Below are 20,626 nucleotides of genomic sequence, written 5' to 3'. Positions count from 1 at the left end.
TTGACCATAGTATCCTTTTGGAACGCCTGAGGGAGTTAGGTATCAGGGGCACTGCGCTCCAGTGGTTCCGTTCCTACCTCTTGGGTAGATTCCAGATGGTGCAGCTGTGGGACGTTTGCTCCGATAAGAGGGCGCTTACATCTGGCATCCCTCAAGGAGCGATTCTGTCCCCCATGCTATTTAACATTTACATGAAACCACTGGGAGAGATCATCCAGAGACACGGGGCGTGGTGTTATCAGTACGCTGATGACACCCAAATATGTTTCTCTGTGTCCCCGACTGATGCAGTAACTAGGGATGGCATCTCTCCTCTAAATGCCTGCTTGGAGTCGGTAATGGGCTGGATGAGGGAAAACAAACTCCGTGTGAATCCAGAGAAAACGGAAGTACTGGTGATAGGTTCCCCGGGTCTGGGTGGTGAGATTTGCCACCCGGTCCTGAACGGGGGGGTCATGCTCCCCTTGAAGGACTCGGTCCGCAGCTTGCGAGTGCTCCTGGACTTGTCACTCCAGCTGTCATCTCAGGTGGATGCAATGGTCAGGAGCGCTTGTTATCAGCTTCGGCTGATACGCCAGCTGCGTCCCTACCTGGACCTGAAGGACGTTGAAACTGTAGTGCATGCTCTGGTAACCTCTCGATTGGATTTCTGCAATGCGCTCTACATGGGACAACCCTTGTACCAAACCCGGAAGCTACAGTTAGTGCAGAATATGGCAGCAAGATTGGTCGCTGGTTGTTCCAGGTCTGACCATATAACACCCATCTTGAAAGATCTTCATTGACTGCCTATTCGCTTCCGGGCTCAATACAAGGTGTTGGTAATGACCTATAAAGCCCTAAATGGCTTGGGCCCAGGGTACTTGGAGGACCACCTCTCCCCATATAATCCACCCTGCACACTCAGGTCAACAGGGATGAAATTGTTGGAGGTCCTAGCAACACGCTATGTGAGGACCTCTCAGAGGGCATTCTCTATTGTGGCCCCAGATCTTGGAATAGTCTCCCTGATGAGCTCCGCTCCACCACATCTTTAGCTCTTTTTAAAAAGAACCTGAAGACGTATTTCTTTTCCCAAGCCTTCCCACCGTGAAAAATCATTTTTTCCCTTACCCCTTTTCATTGATGACCCTGGAATGTATATATCGACTTCCCCTTCTATCTGGCCCTTTTGTTGTTAGTATTACTGTGTTGTTTTAATGCTGTTTTTAATTGATTTTATTGGAATGTTTTTTTATATAATTGTTCGCCGCTTTGATCAAAATTTTGGAAAAGCGGGTTACAAATAAACTATATTATTATTATTATTATTATTATTATTATTCAACTGAATTTAACAAAGTGTTTATTTGTATAATCTAAAGTAAAGAGAGGGAACTTTGTTTTCAATTTTGCTAGTGTAAAGATGGGAATTAGTAATGAAAGGAGACAGCTTGGAGACCTGCAAAGCTTGTAACAAAAGTGCAGGGGGGGGGAGTGATTTCCAGTACAGCTGCAAAGGCTGCTTACAGGTCTTTTAGTTGTGACAGTGGAGGAAGAGAAAGGAACAGAAGATGAAATTCCCTGATTCTTACTCTCAGTAGTAAGGTAGCTGTGACCCACCATGAGGTGCCTTGCAAAAAAAATTATTTGAAGAGTATGCAGAGTACTGGAAGGTTATTAACACAAGCAAGGCTATTTAAGGCAATAATTTAAATGCAACATTTTCAGTCCAAGCTACACAGTAAATGCACACACACCACAATTTGTGCCTTCTACAAATGAAAAAATGAAGCATTCAAGAAACTGCCCTACCTTCATCCCCATTTTCTGGCACTGTGCAAAATAAAAGGAGGAGGCAAGAAGAGAAAATGAAAAATAAATAAATAAAAATGAAAGTGAGATCCAGAAATCAAAGATTTAGAAAATATAATATGAATGAATAACTTTAACCAAAGTATTTTTTCTTAGTTTGTCAACCACAGCTAATGTTCCGTTCTTACAAATATATCAACTTAATTGCCAGTGTTTTGTGGATTGAGGGTACAGGCTTCTCAGATGAACCCCCTGAACATCTAGAATCATTAACACTGTCTACACAAAAAGGAGCACAGCTGTTGTCATACATAATTAGCATTGCATCTCTTGTGAAAAATGACAGATGAATTAAAAAGAAATATGTATGCTGTATTTTTAACAATATGCTATCATGGTACTGGCAGAAAACTGAAAGAACCGGTATTACTAACAATAGTTATTGTAAGTATAACTGCAGTTAAGAAGTTTGTAATAAGGTCTTTACCTTGTTGTTGGCGTGTGATCCCTAACAGAACAGTTGAAAACGTTTGGTTAACTGAGGGGCTGAGCAGACGGGCCAGGATAGTTCGGGCTGTGCCTATATTATTCTGGCCTCTGTGTTCACCAGGTTTGTTCCCTGGGTTTACATGGGGGAATGAGCAAGTGCTTATATGCCCTTCCCCATGCTGCCTCAGGACCCACTACTGGTGCACTATCCTTACCTTGCCGCACTGTTGCTCCTACTGGGAAGCCCCCCCAAGTGCCATATCTGCTGTGGAAACGGTGGCTACACTGATGTGGCCAGGCACCACATTTCCACGTTATGCAGCAATGGGGGGGGGGCTTCTCAGTAGGAGCAACAGCATGGCAAGGTGAGGAGCATCTAAACAGTCAGGGTTTGCCAGTTCAGGAAACTCCATGGCAAACCAGGGTTCAAATTGACTCTGGGTTAAGGCTGTTTACCCCAGGATCGGACTGAATCCACCAGATTCATGTCTGGTTTGCCAGGATTCAGACTGATTCTGGCCCTGGGATTTTGGCCTGCATAATCTAAACAGGACAAAACAAGACCAGAGGGGACACAGGCCTTTTGGCCCATGCGGACAACCTATGAAACAAGAAGAGTGTGTATTTGAAGGTAACATAAATATTCAGTGGATACCACAAGGGAACCTCTATGATACTGAGTACGCAGAAGTTCCCAACCTGCACAGACAGTTCTACAGAGTATTGAGAGTGCATACAGTTGGCCCTTCTTATACACGGATTTTTTATACATGGATTTAAGCATACACGGTTTGAAAATATTCCAAAAAAGTATAAATTTACCTTGATGTTCCATTTTTTATAAGGGACACCATTTTGCTATGTCATTATATATGTCATTTCTGACTACCTGGCACTTGACTTTCCACTATCTGACCATCATTTAATCTCCTTTGCTCTCACTTATACTCCTCCTCCTCGCCATACTATTCAACGTCTTTTTCGTGATCTTCAATCTGTTGACTCTAACCATCTTGGTCTGACCCTGGATTCATCTCTCTCTTCCCTAAATCTCGGGGATTCTGCTGATTCAGCTATGTCTTTATTTAACTCCACTCTTTCCTCAACTCTCGACCATTTTGCCCCTGTCTCTGCCCGCACTTCTTCCTCTAAGACTAGACCTCAGCCCTGGCTTACCCCCAACATTAAGTTTCTCCGGTCCTGCTCTAGAGCGGCCGAACGTCTTTGGAGAAAGTCCAAAGAGTGGGCTGATTTTATCCATTTCAAATTTGTTCTTTCTTCCTTCTCACGCGCCCTCTCTATGGCAAAACAGAATTATTACAAATCATTGATCTCCGCCAATGAGAGGCGCCCGCAGCGTTTGTTCTCCACCTTCAACACTTTGCTTAAACCTCCCTCTCCTCCTGTCTCTTCATCTTTCTCTCCTAATGACTTTGCTAACTATTTCATCTCTAAGATTACCACTATTCGCTCTGAGATAGTCCCTCCTTATTCTTCTTGTGCTCTTAATCTTCTATCGCCTTCGCCTAACAAATTTTCTGTCTTTCCTCCTGCCTCTTTGGATGAACTCTCTACACTTCTGAATTCTTCCAAACCTGCTACCTGTCCTCTTGATCCTATTCCTACTCGTCTTCTAATCTCTATAGCTCCCTCCTTTCTGCCCTCGCTTCTCCATATCTTCAATCTCTCTCTCTCTACAGGCTCCTTCCCTTCGGACTTCAAACATGCTCTCATTTCCCCAATTCTGAAAAAACCTTCTCTTGACCCCTCCTCTCTGTCTAGCTATCGTCCGATTTCTCTTCTCCCCTTTCTTTCTAAGGTTTTGGAACGGGTTGTCTATTCGCGCTGTCTTGAGTTTCTTGAAGCCAACTCCATTCTCGATCCCTTTCAGTCTGGTTTCCGCCCAAGGCATTCTACAGAGACAGCTCTCACTAAGATCTCGAATGACCTTTTACAGGCCAAGGCTAATGGCCTTTACTCTGTTCTCATTCTTCTCGATTTGTCTGCAGCCTTTGACACTGTTGATCACTGTCTCCTAATTGACATACTCTCTGACCTTGGGTTCTCAGACTCTGTTCTCGACTGGTTTAGATCTTACTTGTCTGGCAGATCTTTTGCAGTAGTTGCAGGGGGTCTGACTTCTTCTCCTGTTCCCTTATCTGTTGGAGTTCCCCAGGGCTCTGTTCTGGGTCCCCTTCTGTTTTCTCTCTACACACTGTCCTTAGGAAAACTCATCAGCTCTTTTGGTTTTTCCTACCATCTGTATGCCAATGACACCCAGCTGTATCTTTCTGCCCCTGACCTTTCTCCAAGGCTTGAACAGCAAGTCTCATCTTGCCTTACAGCTGTCTCACAGTGGATGCGCCATCGGCGTTTGAAGCTCAACATGTCCAAGACGGAGCTTCTTGTCTTTCCTCCTAAGCCCACCCTTCAACACTCCTTTTCTGTCTCTGTGGACAACATTTCCATTCAACCAGTCCAGCAAGCCCGCAGTCTTGGCTTTATCTTTGACTCTTCTCTGTCGTGTATCCCTCAGATCCAGACCACAGCCAAGGCTTGTAGATTCTTTTTGTTCAATATTGCCAAAATCCGACCATATCTCTCCGCCTCTACTGCCAAGATCCTGGTCCATGCCCTAGTGATCTCACGACTTGATTACTGTAATGTCCTCCTGGCTGGGCTTCCTTTTTCTCACCTCCGTCCTTTAATCTCTGTCCAGCATTCAGCTGCACGCATTATCACTTCCACCCACCGCTCTGACCACATCTCTCCTGTGTTGGCATCCCTTCACTGGCTCCCTCTCCCTTTCCGCATTCAGTATAAGCTCCTGCTGTCGACATTCAAAGCCCTCCATGGACTGGCCCCTCCTTACTTATCAGACCTTCTTTCTCCTCACCTTCCCACCAGGGCCCTCCGTTCTGGTAGTCAAGGGTTCCTGTCTCAGCCCAGGATTTCCTCTGCCCCATCCCGGATTCGCCCCTTTTTACTTGCTGCCCCTCACTCCTGGAACCTTCTTCCTCCACAAGCAAGAGCCATCACTTCATTAACCAGCTTCAAAACGGAGTTGAAAACCATCCTATTCAAAGAAGCCTTCCCAGGCATCGCATAATTGTCGCTTACTATCTGATGTTCTGTTGTTGGCTGTTTATCGATCCATTTCCTGTATTGCTATGTACTGTATATGCATTATCCTACTTGTGAGTATGTATTTTCCCTGGATAATGATTAACCTTCCATTTTGAAGCCAAGCCCTCCCTTCAGTCCATCTGCCTTGGTCCAGGCCTCGGAGGTTGAGAGGAACTGCTGGACCTCTTACCCTTTCCCGCCACCACTCCCTTCTCCTTCTGTGTCATGTCTTTTTAGATTGTAAGCCTGAGGGCAGGGAACCGTCTAACTAAAAGGATTGCATGTACAGCGCTGTGTAAATTTACAGCGCTTCATAAATAAAGGTTAATAATAATAATAATAATAATAATAATAATAATAATAATGGGACTTGAGCATACACGGATTTTGTTATACACGGGGGATCTTGGAACCAAATCCCAGCATATAACAAGGGTCCACTGTAGTTATAACTTGGTTAAGTTGGAGGGTGATCCTTACTTGTTTATTAGAGTCGTCCCCCATCCATTAGTGGAGAGTCTACCCAAGATTCCATTTGGCATATACAGATTTTAGAGCACATTCGCAACTTGTGTGAAATACAGGCAATATCAGACTGAGTATAACAACTTGGACGTGTGACTGCTTCAACCTTAACAGAAAATTTTTGAATTATGTTGCTTAGACTGCATGTTGAAGCAAGCCATGGTTTCATACAGTTGTTATAACAAACTTATATGAGGGATATACATACACTTGAACAAATGTGATAGAGGACTCAAACCCAACGCAGGGGAAAATCTCTCATCTATTACTAAGCACACGAAACCAAGTTATGCATTTTTACAAGGAGAGGACAGATTTGTCCATAAGAAGTCATTTGTCCATAAGAAGAAGCTTCTGGCCGCCCTTTTCTTCTCATCTGTGCAGCCCCTTTGTCCCGAAACAGAAGAGCCAAAAGGGGCGCCACCAGGCTGCTTTGGGGGCATGGCGTTTACAGGATGCATACCCCGAATGCAGCCTGAACCAACCCCAACACCACCCTAAAGGTAAAGAGCCAGCTTGAAGAGGAGTGGGGAAAATCACTTCTTTTCAGAAGCAGGTTTAAAAGACCAACAGCAGGGCAGATTGGGGCTATGTGCATATGGTTGCCACAGTGCAAGGGGAAGTAGTACCAAGGCAGCCCCAATATAGCCTTTTTGGGCAATCTGTTTCGCCCCTCTGTATGTTTGCATAAATATATCTTTGAGACTGTGGCCTAAATTCTCTTGTTAGTACGAGCTGAATTATGCCAACTGAATCAACTAAACTTATACAAGTTTCACTTGCCATTCAACAACATTCAGCTAGTTCCTACTCTAGCTGTAAGTAGTAATTGGATTTATGTCCAAAAATGGTATTTTGTAAAGTAGATGATAAAGTTTTCAAGCCATTTCTATTCTTCTCTTTTATATAGTATTCAAGTATTTCTATAACTTTTGTTTTATTTTATAGATACAAAAACATGATCTGGCTTCAGTGAAATGATCATTTATCATTTTCAGAAATGGGATGGGCATGGAACAAGATTATTTACTGATATTGCTAACCTCAAAAGAATTCATCCCACTGGATTTATTTTTGCATAGCAGGTTTGAATCTTGTATCCTTTATCTTGTAATTGCTCAAGTCCAACTAAAAGCAAGAAGCAGCTTTTTTCAAATATCCAAGAGAAGTAAGCTTTAGGCAAAGAACCAGGCGAGAGATATAAATGTGTTGGCTCATTAATACAGTTTCTCATTTAATTAATGATGCAACAATTTAATTCTGTTGAAATGTCACTTTAGTTAAAAAATAAATTTACAGTAATTAAGATTCCCTTTTTCATTAGAAAATGTCCAACTTAGCAAATTTAATTGATTTTTAGCCAGTTAGTTTCTGTGTCTGTAACTTCTACCTTATACTGCGTGTGTGTGTGTGTGTGTGTGTGTGTGTGTGTGTGTGTGTATGATGTCTTCAAGTCACCTGTTCACCTATGGTGACTTCATGAATTTCAATAGGGTTTTCTTAAGCAAGGAATACTCAGTGTTGTTTTTGCCAGTTTCTTCCTCTGAAATATAGCCTACAGCATCTGGCATTGGTACTGGCAGTCTCCCATCCAGGAACCAACCAGAGTTGACCCTGCTTAGTTTCAAAGATCAAATGTGATCTTGTGTGTTTAAAGTATTTAAGCTGACTTGTGTTGTGCTATACTGTGCACAAATGGTCAAAATAAAAAGCCATGGTGCTACTTCTAAAATATGAATCTACTCCATTTATCTGCTTAAGACGAAGCCACTAGAAGAAATTATTACTAGCTCTAACACTTGTCCCTTTTGCTGTATAACAAATGTAGACTGGAGGAATGGTTTTATGTGCATTAAAGATGATATATTCATACAAAATATATGAGAAAGGGCAAATACATTTAACCGTAATACAACTCTGAAATGGCATTTGCAGTTTTAACTATAAAAAAACCTATATCATGCTGCTGCATTTGCCACCATGTTGCCTAATTTTGACAGTGCAATGGAGGCAAGAGAAGCTAACAATTTCTTTACTGTGAAAGTGTGTGATAAGCGCAAACCCAGTACAGCTGCCTTGGGTCCAACTTTGGGAGAAAGGCAGTATAGAAAATAAAATTTTAAAAAGAAATGAAACATTAACTGATATTTATGGATGTGAAGCCAATGGAAAAATAAAAGGACAATGAACCCAAGTTATTATTTTTGACTGATCATGTCATTGTTTTAAACTATTTGATTTCTCTAAAGTTTCGATATTTTAATGTGCTAGCTTATCTAATTTTCAAAAACCTTCTTATTAATTTTTAATGCATATGTGAACCACCTTGGGTCTCCATTCAGCAGAAAAAACAGGATATAAAATAAATAAGAGTAAATAAATACCTATGACTCAAAGAATACTTCCACCAGAACACAAATAGCAACATTACATGATAACAATCTCATCATGTCACCAGAGAATGCATAAATTACAGCAAACATACAAAGAAGTAGTATTCTGTATGGACTCATCTAGATATTTGTAACACCAAATTAGACATTGCATTACACAGAATACTTCTGCTACTTTGCATTTGCTGAAGTAATCAATTTCTCTAGCTGTTTTCAAATAAAGGAAATTAAAAGGGAGAGCTTATCATGAAACTGCTGAATTATCTCTTATCAACAAGTTTAGTTCTAGAGTTTCAGTTCTGGACTGAAAGTAAATAATGGCTTTTTAATCACACTTGAGATTCAATTAACTCATCACTATCAGGATGTTTATTAATGCTACTATGTGAATAGTTACTGTAAGTATTTTAAACACCTAATCTTTGGCATAATCATCCCTATTCTGTTTCTTATTTTCCATCCATTTTTGACCTCACTACTAACATTTTACTCAGGCAGACATTCCAGACAGGCTCTGGCCCACAATGCTTCTTCTATAATAAATAAATCTAAAGGTTTCACAAGACTTTGTGTTGTTTTTACATTTGGAACCAGAAATGGAGTGATCCATCTATCTGGATTCCATGTCAGACACATACACACACACACACACAGAGTCACCCCTCCTTTTTCACAGGGGATCCCCTCGTGAAAATGGAGTTTCGCCTATATTCAAGCCCCACTGGCTTGAATATAGGCGCAGGGGCACAGGAGCGCACCACGGGCACATGCCCCATTCATTCTCCCTTCATTTGTCCCTCATGTATAAGCGAGGGATGCGGGTTCCAAAACCATGAGAACGAAGGGAGGACTCTGTGTGTGTGTGTGTGTGTAATTCAAATATAACTAGAAAAATAAAGCATGTGAACATAAACTCAAAAACAAAAACCTAAAATAAGTGTGTTATAATGAAATCTATAACCATTATAATCATTGTAGAAAGATGTTACTACAGTGGGCCATATTGCAGGTTAGCCACCTGAAGACTTGAGCATCCATGGATGGATCACCTTGCCCTATTATTGTCAATGGCAGTTGACTGCAATGGGGCTTGAGCATGAGTGTTTTCTCTCATATGAGGGGGGGAGGCAGAATCAAACCTTCATGTATAGGAAGGGCATACTGTACTAATTATATCACCAACGTAATGTATTTCTCCTAAGTGCACCCTAAATACTTTAAGGATTCTTAAGGGTAAATAACACACTATTATCAGTTATCTGGTTACTAAAGTATACTCAAGACCAATTAGTGAAGATACGATATCCCTTACCACCCTGTTAGACTGAAAGCAAAATTGTGTAAGGGTATATTTTCATACCCCCTTTAATGCTACTTCATTGAAAGCAATTCTAATCCACTTAAATTGTTGTGATTACATTTCCAAAAGAGTCACTGTTTTGCAGAGTACAATTATTTTACAGGGTGGAATTCTTACATATTTAATATAGACTCACTATTGTTTTTCAATAATGTCCAGTATTTATTCCCTTCTCTTCTATGTCCCTCCCAGAAAATAGTAGTACTCAACACTCTTTATCCATTACTCTAGCCCTGCCTGTGTATACAATATAACTAAAACAGTGTCGAACTTGTGAAAATAATTATAGCTACTGTTTTTTCCATCAGGCACTATTTCATTAATATACAACACAAGTTCAGTAATAGAGCAAGTCACCCATCAAAAGGTCGTACATGATGAACTGACAGAATTAATTTTTCATTGCTTAAATTTTAAGAAACAAACTATATGTCTTGATACAATTCAACTAATAATATAATTAAATATAATGTTGGGGAATAATGGGAATAACTAAATATTTACATACAACAGAAGCACAGTTTTCACATAAACTTTCAGAATGACACCATTGTGGCGTGCTTTCATGTCATTTCTGATGTATGGCCTTAAGCTAAACCTATCACAGGGCAACCTTTCTTCAGATGCGGTTTGCCTTTGCCTTCTTCTGAGGCTGAGAGTATATGACTTGCTAAAGGTTACTCAGTAGATTTCCATGACCAAGAAGGGATTTGAACTTTAATCTCCAGAGTCATCATCCAATGCTCAAACCACTAATAGAACTGTATGTGACACAGTTTTTTCTATGCCTCTCTGCATGCTACTAAAATACTTTCATTTTCTTCTTGAGGGAGACAGTCGTAAAAGTGTGTATTTTGTCATACTGGAAAAGTCCATTTAGCAAATTGCACACTTTTATGACAGCTTCCCTTGGAAAAGAGAATGGAAGTCCTACACAGAGAGGCAAAAAGAAAGCTGCTACTCTCACAATCCCTTTCCATTTTCTTTTCTCATGCAATAAGGCTCCATGACTAAGGATGGATCGAAACCATTATTGGAAGAGTCTTCTTGAGGGCTTGGTCACTTCTGAATAAAAGCTGGCTATGAATCAAAACTGCAGTATCTTCATTGGCAACAAAGAGAATGGGGTCATTAATGTTATAAGTGTCCTGAACACAAGGAGTACTGGCATGTCATCACTTCTGCTGAATTCAGAATGGGGTGCCTCTGAGAAAACCAAATATATCACAGAAGTACAAATCCTAGAATTCTATAACACTGAGCCATGGAAGTGGTGTCAAATGCATTAATTTCTGCAGTGCAGATGCAGCTCTTGTTGATCATAAGGTGGGGTGCCCCATTCTGGCTATTCTGACCTCAGCAGAAATGATAATGATTGTCAGGTTCTTGCAGAGAGCTGCTTGGGCAGTGAAGCAGCAGCAGCTGCAGCAGCTAGGGAGATGGGCCAGTAGGGCTGAATTGGTGTCAGCACAGCTGGCCCATGTAGACAATAACACAGCATCACACTGGATTTGGCTAGTGTGTGTGATCACCATCGTGGTAAGTCCAGGGCCAGTCTAGGGCATAATGCTCCAGAGTGGCCCCAGATTAAGCAACCAGTATAGATGTACTCATGGTCTGTTTCCTCAATTTCTTTAGCTAAAAAGGAAGACATGCTAAAATTAGTACAGAAATGGCACTACAAAATTCATAAGCTTAGCAAATTAACTACAGCATTATCATCATTTTTCTAGAAATATAAACATGATATAGGTTCATTTTTACATATGTGGTGGCTTTACTCTACTAAAAATCAGTTCTGGACTTGCAATTTTTCAGAAAATCTATGAACTCCCAATTCAGAAGGTAACATAACATCCTAATTGGTCAGTTCTGTACAATGTGTCCAGTATTCTGTGGAATAAGAAGTACTATTAGGATACGTAATGTTAGCAGACAGATTGGTTATAGGTAGGTATTGCAAAGATCCTAAGGCTTTCTCAATTTAGTTAGATGAACTCTGGAGAATTTCCTTTATAGAAAATCTGACAGACAATGCTGAAGAATGGAGAAATTATCCAACAATTGGCTACTTTTATTAAGCATACTAGTCCTTTATTGAATATTGTAATAAAAACAACAAAATTTACAATCCATCTTTCACACTTAGCAAATTTTGGAATACTTTTTCTGGATAAGATATGTTGGGATGATTTTGGTCTAGTGAACTTTTGTCAATCTGATGTACTTTTTGTGACATAAAATGTTAGCTTGTGTGTGTGGTTCTCAATTGTTGTGACTGCTGTTTCTTTTATGTGCTGATGTGGTTTGCAAACTTTTTCTAAAACAATTTATGACTCTTTAATAACACCTAATAAGATGTCAAGAAGAGTCAGAAAGACTGACTTGCTTACGATTATCCCTTCTTTTTTTCCTCTCTGATGGTGGTCTTTATTCAAATAGGACATTTTTCAGTAAGTTTGGCCTACTGGAAGGGCTTTTCGTTATTGACTGAACAGTAAGTAGCACCAACATCAGTAGCAAAGAGGTACTGATTGGTTGATCTTCAGGGTCTTTTTGCATCAATTTATCTGGGGAAAGAAAAGCAATTGTGGAGAAAACTTCAAACACAGTGATGGAACTAGAACCTGCTAATGGGAAAATTTCACTGAAGCTGAAGCTTGTAAGGCAAGCACTTCTGGGCAGGGCTCCTTGTTTTCACATAGCCCGTTTGATAAAACTCATAAAATGCTTGCACTTCCCAATTATATAGGTCTAACCTAGTCAAAAGAGACATCCAGAATGCTTGTCAGTAATCAGGATCTTCTTCTTGCACTTGAGTAATTTATTTGAAGAATGATTTCAAGGCCATAGGGCTTCAAAGACTGAGTCCCCATTTTGGGGAAGAGGCAGAGTATGACGCAGAGAAGGATAGACTAGGACAGAACAGAAGGAATGTAAAATGGCAAAGGGTAAAGGGGAAAGATAGTTTCAGATCTTTTCTGAGCAGCAATGACAGAAGAATCAGTGAATCCAGAGGAAGCCATGGCCCTGGCTGCAGAGGAAGAGAAGGGGGCAGGAAGGGGACCATGTCGAGCCCAGAGATAGAAGAAGGATCCTCCCTCCATTCCATCTGGCATGGCTCTGGCCTCAGAGGGAGAGCAGAACCAGTAGTATCTGCTGGATTTGATCACCTTCACCACTACCATTCACTTCTCCTTTTGTGTCATGTCTTTTTAGACCGGGGAACTGTCTAATTAATCTGTAAGCTGCTCTGAGAGCATTTCTAAAGAGCAGGGTAATAATAATACAGTAATAATAAAGATGGTTGGACTGGATGGCCCTTGTGGTTTCTTCCAACTTTATGACCCTATCTATCTAGGAGCATATGTGGACAGAGTGGAATTGATGAGGCTCCTACCAAAAGCTCTGGAAGGTTCTGACCAGCTCTGTGCAGGCAAAGAACAACCTACACGTGTAAATCACTGAGTGCACGAGGAAGAGCAGCAGGAGCAATAGTACTATCCTCAACAAGTCAGTTGAGGGAACAATAGAATTAAAGGAATAGTAATGAAAACATCCTATTATTCCTCAGAGAGGCAAGAGATTTCCAAATTAGTAGTAAATGTTTTGAATAAATTCACTGCATATACAGGAGAAGCTCCTGAAATTTGTTTCCAAAGGATAACTATTCAATTTATCTTAGCAGATTTTGTTAATGTAATAAAATTGTGTTGTGGATCATATAACTAGATTACTGAATTTGAAAGGTTTTTAAAAATAGTTTTATATGCCAGCTAAATTGAATTTGCCCACGGCTGTGTGAAATTCACAAATGTTTAAGTACTATAGACAATGTATCACAAACAAAAGGCAAAGATGGAGATTTCACTATCCTGTTATCAACTCCTAAGCTGCAAAGAAAAGAATAAAAAGTATGCTTCCATCATGAGACTGCAGTGTAAAATGTATGTCACACTAATATTAGCCTTTGTTTGCTCTGCTTATTTTCCACTTAAATAATTGTTTTAAATGAAAGAGAAATAGACATTTAAAATAGAATAAAAAAGGTTTAAAAACTGGAATTGTTTCTCTCTAAATCACTATAAATTAGTATGAAGGAACAAAAGTGAATAAGGGATAGTCTGTATTGGCCAAATAAAGAGACTTCCAACCGCTACCAAGGTGGGGTGTTTAGATGACACAGAAGAAGAAAGCAGGTGGAAAGTGATACGAAACTGGAGTAAAAAGAAGCTGGAATACTCAGAATAATGACAGAAAATGTGTATGATCAGAATGCATATAAACAGCCCAGCGCCAGTGCAGGATGCAGCAAAGCAAAAATGCAATTGCCAATACTGCAATGGATGTAATTAAAACATACACAAACCAGACTGTCCAACAGGGGATACGCGGTGAAGGGGGATGAAAGGGGCATGTATTGAGGGGGGGGCTCCATGATTATGCTTTGCCAATGTAGCACTGAGCACACTGATGCACTATACATGAGGTGCATCACACATACAACTGTATGGCCGATCACAGGGCAGATGTCCAATGGAATTACATTTGGGTGGAAGGGAGGTAATTGGAGGTAGCAGATGGTGCATTTGGGCAATGTTGCACATGCATGGTAAGGAAGTGACAAAACAAAAATAACGATGCCATGCTGCTTCATGCTGTGTGGAGTGGACTGCCCATGGGTGTTTGGCCCACTTTGGAAGTTGGCCGTGTGGACAGCAGGATTTTGACCCGCTCTCAGAAAGCCCAGGAACAAGCCGCTTTTTTTCACTCATCTGCTCCAGCCCTAAAAATCAGCACAGTGTGTAGGAAACCATAGAATATGTAGCAGTATATTTGATGTGCAGAATCTCTCTGAGAGAGATATTGCATATAGGTGGCGGCATGAGCTGGCTTGTTGGGAGACCAGAGACATATACCATACTATCATGGATTTGTTCTTTATCCTCCTTCAACAATAAGAAGTGCTCTTGATATTTAAAAATACCCACCCTTCATGTTCTTCTCCAATGCAACATATTTTACAACATGTAGTAGGTAATTAATGCACACTCACAACTTTTTTAATTGCCTACTATTCTATAGTGGAGAAAAGTTACAGAGGAACTGAATTCTTTGAAACATCAGCCATCTCCACCCAATCAATGTTTTTAAAGTTATACAGATCCCTCTCAGACTAGTTTTGCCATGAACAACTCTCTTCATTATGGAAAAATAGGATTTCAAATAACATAACAAATACATCTTCATACATCTCCACCTATCAATTTAAGCATTAATTTGCAACACAACATACTTGAACTTTAACAGAATTAGACAATCTTTAAAAAAAACTTTGTAATGAGTGGAACAAACAAAATATTCAATCTTAAAACATCAAATCACCAAGAGGGCAGGAATCTTTACTCTTAGTCTTCCAATTTGTTGCCTGTCTTTGCATCACTGCAGATCAGACAATGGAGTTATAAATATAGGCCACTTTAGAAAGCGTATACTGTATGTATCTTGGGCCTCTTACAGGTAATAGCTATAATGCTATAAGTTGATATAACATCTGAAACAGACATACCATGTTTTGTGTAAACTATTTCTTGCCTCTCAATTTGAAACTAAGTTCAAACTGGGGAAGTGAAAATGTGAAGAGCAAGGAGACTGCATATAACAGCACAAAATCTGTCCACTGTAGCCAAACTGTAGTTGGATTATATTCCTAAACCAAGGTACTCTCGAAATAAAATGGGTGCAAAAATGGAAAAGAGAATTTATCCAGCGTATTAGACAATGTCCCACAAAGGTATTTTTGCCATCAGTAAGTATAGGAAGGAAAAAAAATCACTTTGTGAGATGTTATAGAAGAAAGGGAGCTAGTGTAAGGTTGTACTTTGAGAGTGTTGGACTATCACTCTGGAAGTCCAAGGTTTGAATTCCACTTTGGGCAGGAAAATCCACTGGGTGGCCTTATAGCAAGCAAGCAATAGCAAGTACATTTCTATACCACTTATCAGTGCACTTAAGCACTCCCTAAGCAGTTTACAAAGTGTAAGCTAATTGCCCCCAACAATCTTGGTACTCATCTTAGTGACCTCAAAAGGATGCAAGCCTGAGTCGAGCTTGAGCCCTTTTGCTGGTATTGAACTCGCAACCTTATGGTTTGTGAGTGAGTGGCTGCAGTAGAGGCATTTAAGCACTGAGCCTCCAGGGCTCCTTGGGCAAGTCACACTTTCTCAGCCTCAGAGAAAAACCCCTGTGAACAAATCTTGCCAAGAAAACCCACCCTGAGGTCATCATAAGTTGGAAATGGCTAGCAGGTACACCAACACAACAACAAACTATAAGGAATGTATTTCTTGTGCTATGCCAGAGATGATTTGATCAAAACTAGTGAAGACTCTCAGTATTACCTATTTAGAAGAATCCAGGAAGGGTTGTAACACTTGGCTTTGTGGAAAGGTTGGGATAGAAACTGGGCTATGATACACATACATCATTAGAAATGTGACTGTGATCAAATTGGCTAAAAATTTGAGGATGAAAAAAAAACCCAAGCTTTTTTCCAGTTTAGGGGAATCAGGGGTTTTAGCCCAATTCTCATCCTACCTTTTGAAAACCCTTTATAAAATATTGCTCCTATCCTGTAGCCTGGCAGTTTGCCTTTTAAATGTTTATATTACTAACAACAAGCAAGATGGGAGATGAGACAGAGTGAATGAAAGAACAGAATAAAATAATGTATATAGACACAAATGATGGAAAGTTGAGAAATGTAATGACAAAAATCACAGGACAAGTTAGAAGGAAAATAGAACAGAGAAAAACCAGTAGAAGAGACAGACCTGGGTTTCTTCTCCGTGATGAGTCCACTTCTTCTGTTATCACATCGTGTAATGGACAGACAGAGACACAAAGAAGATGGACGTGAGTGGATGTACTCAGAAGGTAAAAATTGACACTGAGAGAAAGGACCACAATTGTTTGAGAAAGAAACCTGTAGTGCAGTCAGTCGGTGGGAAAAAGAAAACACAGCAAACACTAAAAGGAATAAATTATCCATTTAAACCATAAAGGAAAAGAAAGAAAGGGTTAGTGACCAAGAAAAAGAAAAGTAGTGTTATATTTGTCTGGCTAGAGCAGCAAGTGCAAACTTCTGGGGGGGGGGGGGGGGATACGTTTACTGGTGGATTCAGTTTAGTCCAGGAATATTCAGCTTGCTCAAACATTTATTTGGAGTAAAATTAAAAATTATCCCTAAAATCTGTCCTCATCCATTTTGTTAATTAGCTCACAACCCTTTAACAGCCTTTTTCACTGAAGATGACCAATTTAACAAAACAGAAAAGCAGGAAAAAAGTCAATTTTTTTCTACAAGAAGAGACAAAGCTACTGCTTTCTGGAATGTTCAAGAATAATGAATATTCATTAAACACCTATGTATTTTTTTAAAAAATTAGGTAAACTAAGCAACACTGAAAATAAGATTAGGTCAAAACTGCATGACTTCTGCAGTGAGCCAGAACTTAGAACATCCTTGATTTAGAGCTTCTAGTGGCCAGAGGCACAGCTGGGAAGGCTGATATTCCTGTGTGAGTTTCTGTGTACACACATCACAGTTCATATAAGGATCATCTCTCTCCTTTCTTGGATAACCCCACCAACACCAACACCCCATCTGCATTTCCCTCCCCACCACGTTCTACCCTGTGGGCTACTACTGATCTAACCTGATATTTTAATAGAAAATCATACTTCTTTTCACTCAGGGCCTCTGTATATCTGATGTAACAGACAGTCAATTGATATAAATCAAACACTCATAGAATATGAGTCTTCAAAATGTAATCTTCACATATATAAGTATTTTTGCCTTAAGAACATTTCCATATCTATACAAAATCCACTGGGAGAAAGGCGGCATATAAATAAATAAATAAATAAATACAAAATGTGAAAAAATAAAATTCAGAACTTATCAGTTTTATCTGCTCATAGTTTATCTAATTTCAATTTATTTGTTCAAGGATCTCTCTGACTGTTTTCCAAAATTTGGTCCTTCAATAATTATGCTATATGGTGCAGGAGGAAACTCTTGGCAGATTAGATTCTCAATTCAGTATTTTAATTAAAAGAAAGATAATATTGTTACATTAATTTGAAGTACTGTACCACCACGTCACAGTAGTACCTTTTTTGTTTTATGGTTACCTGAGTGGAAGGATACACCTCCTGCAAGAACTGAACAGGCAGCTACGAAAACCAAAAAAGGGAAGTATGCCTTGTGTGTCAACAAAAGAAGCATGCAAATAAAGATGGAGATTATTAACAGTAGTCTAAATAATTTGGGCTCAAATTGAAATGCATGTCTGCTCTGAGGTATGTCCCACTGAGTAATCAGACTTGCTTCCTTTTCTAAGCCTAACTCTATGCAGGCATTTCTGATCTATATACTGTGAGGATGGCACTACCCATCCCCTTCTTGCAGGAAGTGTAAGGTAACCATGAAACAAGAACGGTTTTACTATGAAGTGATTTATTCATGGAGGCTCTCTCCTTCAGAAAATCAACCTCCACATGTAGAGGCTAACGGATAATTTTCCAATTAGACCAATGCTTCCCTGGCAAACTAATGTTCATCTACTAAATCCAATTTAATTTGAAGAAAGAAGTAGAAAAGACGGCCATGGGTATGTTCTCTTCAAAATTTTACAGTTTTAAGTTTTTTTAACCAGGTCCCCAGCTAAGAAAAACTCAGGCCTAAACCAACCTACAGAACATCATTAAATCTTAATATAACTCTTGTGAAATCTTCACTGTTTTACAGCAGATATGAAATGAAGCACATGAACCAGCTATGGCTGCATCCACACTGCAGAAATAATCCAGTTTGACACCTCTTTAACTGTAATGACTCAATGCAGAGGGATTCTAGGAATTGTTTTGGGAGGCATATAGCCTTCTCTCAGAGTGGCACAACAAACTACAACCCAAAATGCCACAGCATCTAGCCATGGCAGTTAGAGCAGTGTCAAGAAGGTTAAGAGGTGATATGATAGCACTGTTTAAATATTTGAAAGGATGTCATATTGAGGAGGGAGCAAGCTTGTTTTCTGCTGCTCCAGAGACTAGGACCCAGAACAATGGATACAAGCTACAGGAAAAGAGATTCCACCTCAACATTAGGAGGAACTTCCTGACAGTAAGGGCTGTTCGACAGTGGAACAAACTCCCTCGGAGTGTAGTGGAGTCTCCTTCCTTGGAGGTCTTTAAGCAGAGGCTGGATGGCCACCTGTCGGAGATGCTTTGATTTGGATTTCCTGCATGGCAGGGGGTCGGACTGGATGGCCCTTGCGGTCTCTTCCAACTCTATGATTCTATTATTCTAAGATATGTGAAGTCGAAGGCTTTCACGGCCAGCATCCATAGTGGGTTTTTCAGGCTATGAGACTGTGTTCTAGAAGAGTTTATACCTGATGTTGTCAAGATAGATTATTCTTGCAGTGCTAGTGCAGGAATTAGATAAGATCTTCAATTCTAAAAATATATAATTAAATACAAGCCAGAATTATCTATGTAAAATATTTCTGATTTCTATGTATGGATGTGAAAGCTAGACAGTGAAGAAAGCTAATGGGAAGAAAATCAATTCATCTGAAATGTAGTGCAGGAGAAGAGTTCTACAGATACCATGGACTGCTAAAAAGACAAATGGATGAGTCCTAGTTCAAATCAAGCTTGAACATTCCCTAGAAGCCAAGATGATTAAATGAGACAGTTATACTGTGTACATAGCATGAAACAACATGACTCATTGACAAAGACAATAATGCTTCGTACAGTGGAAGGGCACAAGAAAAGAGGAAAACCACAATAGAGTTGGACTGACTCTGGGTTTGCAAGATCTTAATAGGGCAGCTTAATAGGGCTCTTAAGAAGTCTCTTATTCACCATAAGTCAAAGTCCACCTGACTGCAGCAGCAACAACAAATATCTCAATTTGTTCAAAAGTCAAATTGTACACTTTCTTGTATAAGAATGGCTAGCTTCTAATCATTTAGATTCTTTATTTATTGCATGCTTGCTTTCTCATCCTATTTAAGAAATATGATCCCTTCTCAGAATGAATCTAACAATTCATTCCAAATAATACTACTTGTTTTTCTTGCTTTTTAAATAACCCCTCCCTACATTTTTTTGTATTTCTTACTTATTTTTAATAATTCCCTTTCTATTTTTCCCTGTTGAAGAATCATGTGACTCCTTCCTCCCCAAATGAGCCCTGCCCAACTTCCAAAAAAATAAAAACCCAAATCACGTGGCTTCGGTCATACAACAACCTTGCACATGTCTGAATTCCTAATTTTTCAACTATATAAATTAAGTCAAATAAGAATGGAACATTTCAAAAATGGAGAGTTAATATCTAATTTAAGCCAAGTTCTTTTTCTAATTAATGTGCATTCTATCACAAGTGGCTCTATTTTTGCTATACTAAAAAAAAAAACAGTGTCACATGACTAATCTAAATAATATCTACATACTAAAAAAAGTCACAAACTAAAAAAAAAGATACATTAAGCACACACTCATTACAAAAGCATGAAATGTAACAATTTTATAGTCTCATGCTTTCAGGTGGTTTTCCAAACCCTGACCAACCTGGCTGAGTATGATGTTTCTTTTTCGGCAATGATTTGTCATCAGCTATTGTACCATTCACCTTTTCCTGCTGGTCTTCCCATGTAACTTCTAGCGTAAACCAAGAGAAATCAGAACTTGTCAGAAACATGACGTGACTTCTAAATGATACCTATCATAATTTGATGCAGTATACTAACAACTATTATATAATCACTGGCAGTGCCAATACTATATTTGTTAGTCTTTGAAAAGGACAGTGCAATCAGATTTATGACTCCCTTAATATTACAAGTAAAAAGAACCTTCT

General features: G+C 39.6%; 1 protein-coding gene across 6 annotated transcripts in view; it reads right to left on the bottom strand.

Moving 5' to 3' along the window:
* The window catches only part of RIMS2 (regulating synaptic membrane exocytosis 2), a 464,483-nt gene that overhangs the window by 75,454 nt on the left and 368,403 nt on the right, over positions 1 to 20,626 (bottom strand). For 4 of the 6 annotated variants that reach the window (XM_042462971.1, XM_042462968.1, XM_042462974.1 and 1 more), the window contains one exon: positions 1,795 to 1,815. The exons of the other annotated variants lie outside the window; for them this stretch is intronic. In XM_042462971.1, the coding sequence (XP_042318905.1) occupies positions 1,795 to 1,815 (21 nt within the window). The remainder of the gene's footprint in view (positions 1 to 1,794; positions 1,816 to 20,626) is intronic. 6 annotated transcript variants of the gene reach the window in all.

The sequence above is a fragment of the Sceloporus undulatus genome, chromosome 4, assembly GCF_019175285.1.
Source record: "Sceloporus undulatus isolate JIND9_A2432 ecotype Alabama chromosome 4, SceUnd_v1.1, whole genome shotgun sequence".
In the NCBI taxonomy this organism is placed as follows: Eukaryota; Metazoa; Chordata; class Lepidosauria; order Squamata; family Phrynosomatidae; genus Sceloporus; species Sceloporus undulatus.
The sequence above is the reverse complement of the archived record's forward strand: the minus strand, read 5'-3'. Positions and strand labels throughout refer to the sequence as shown.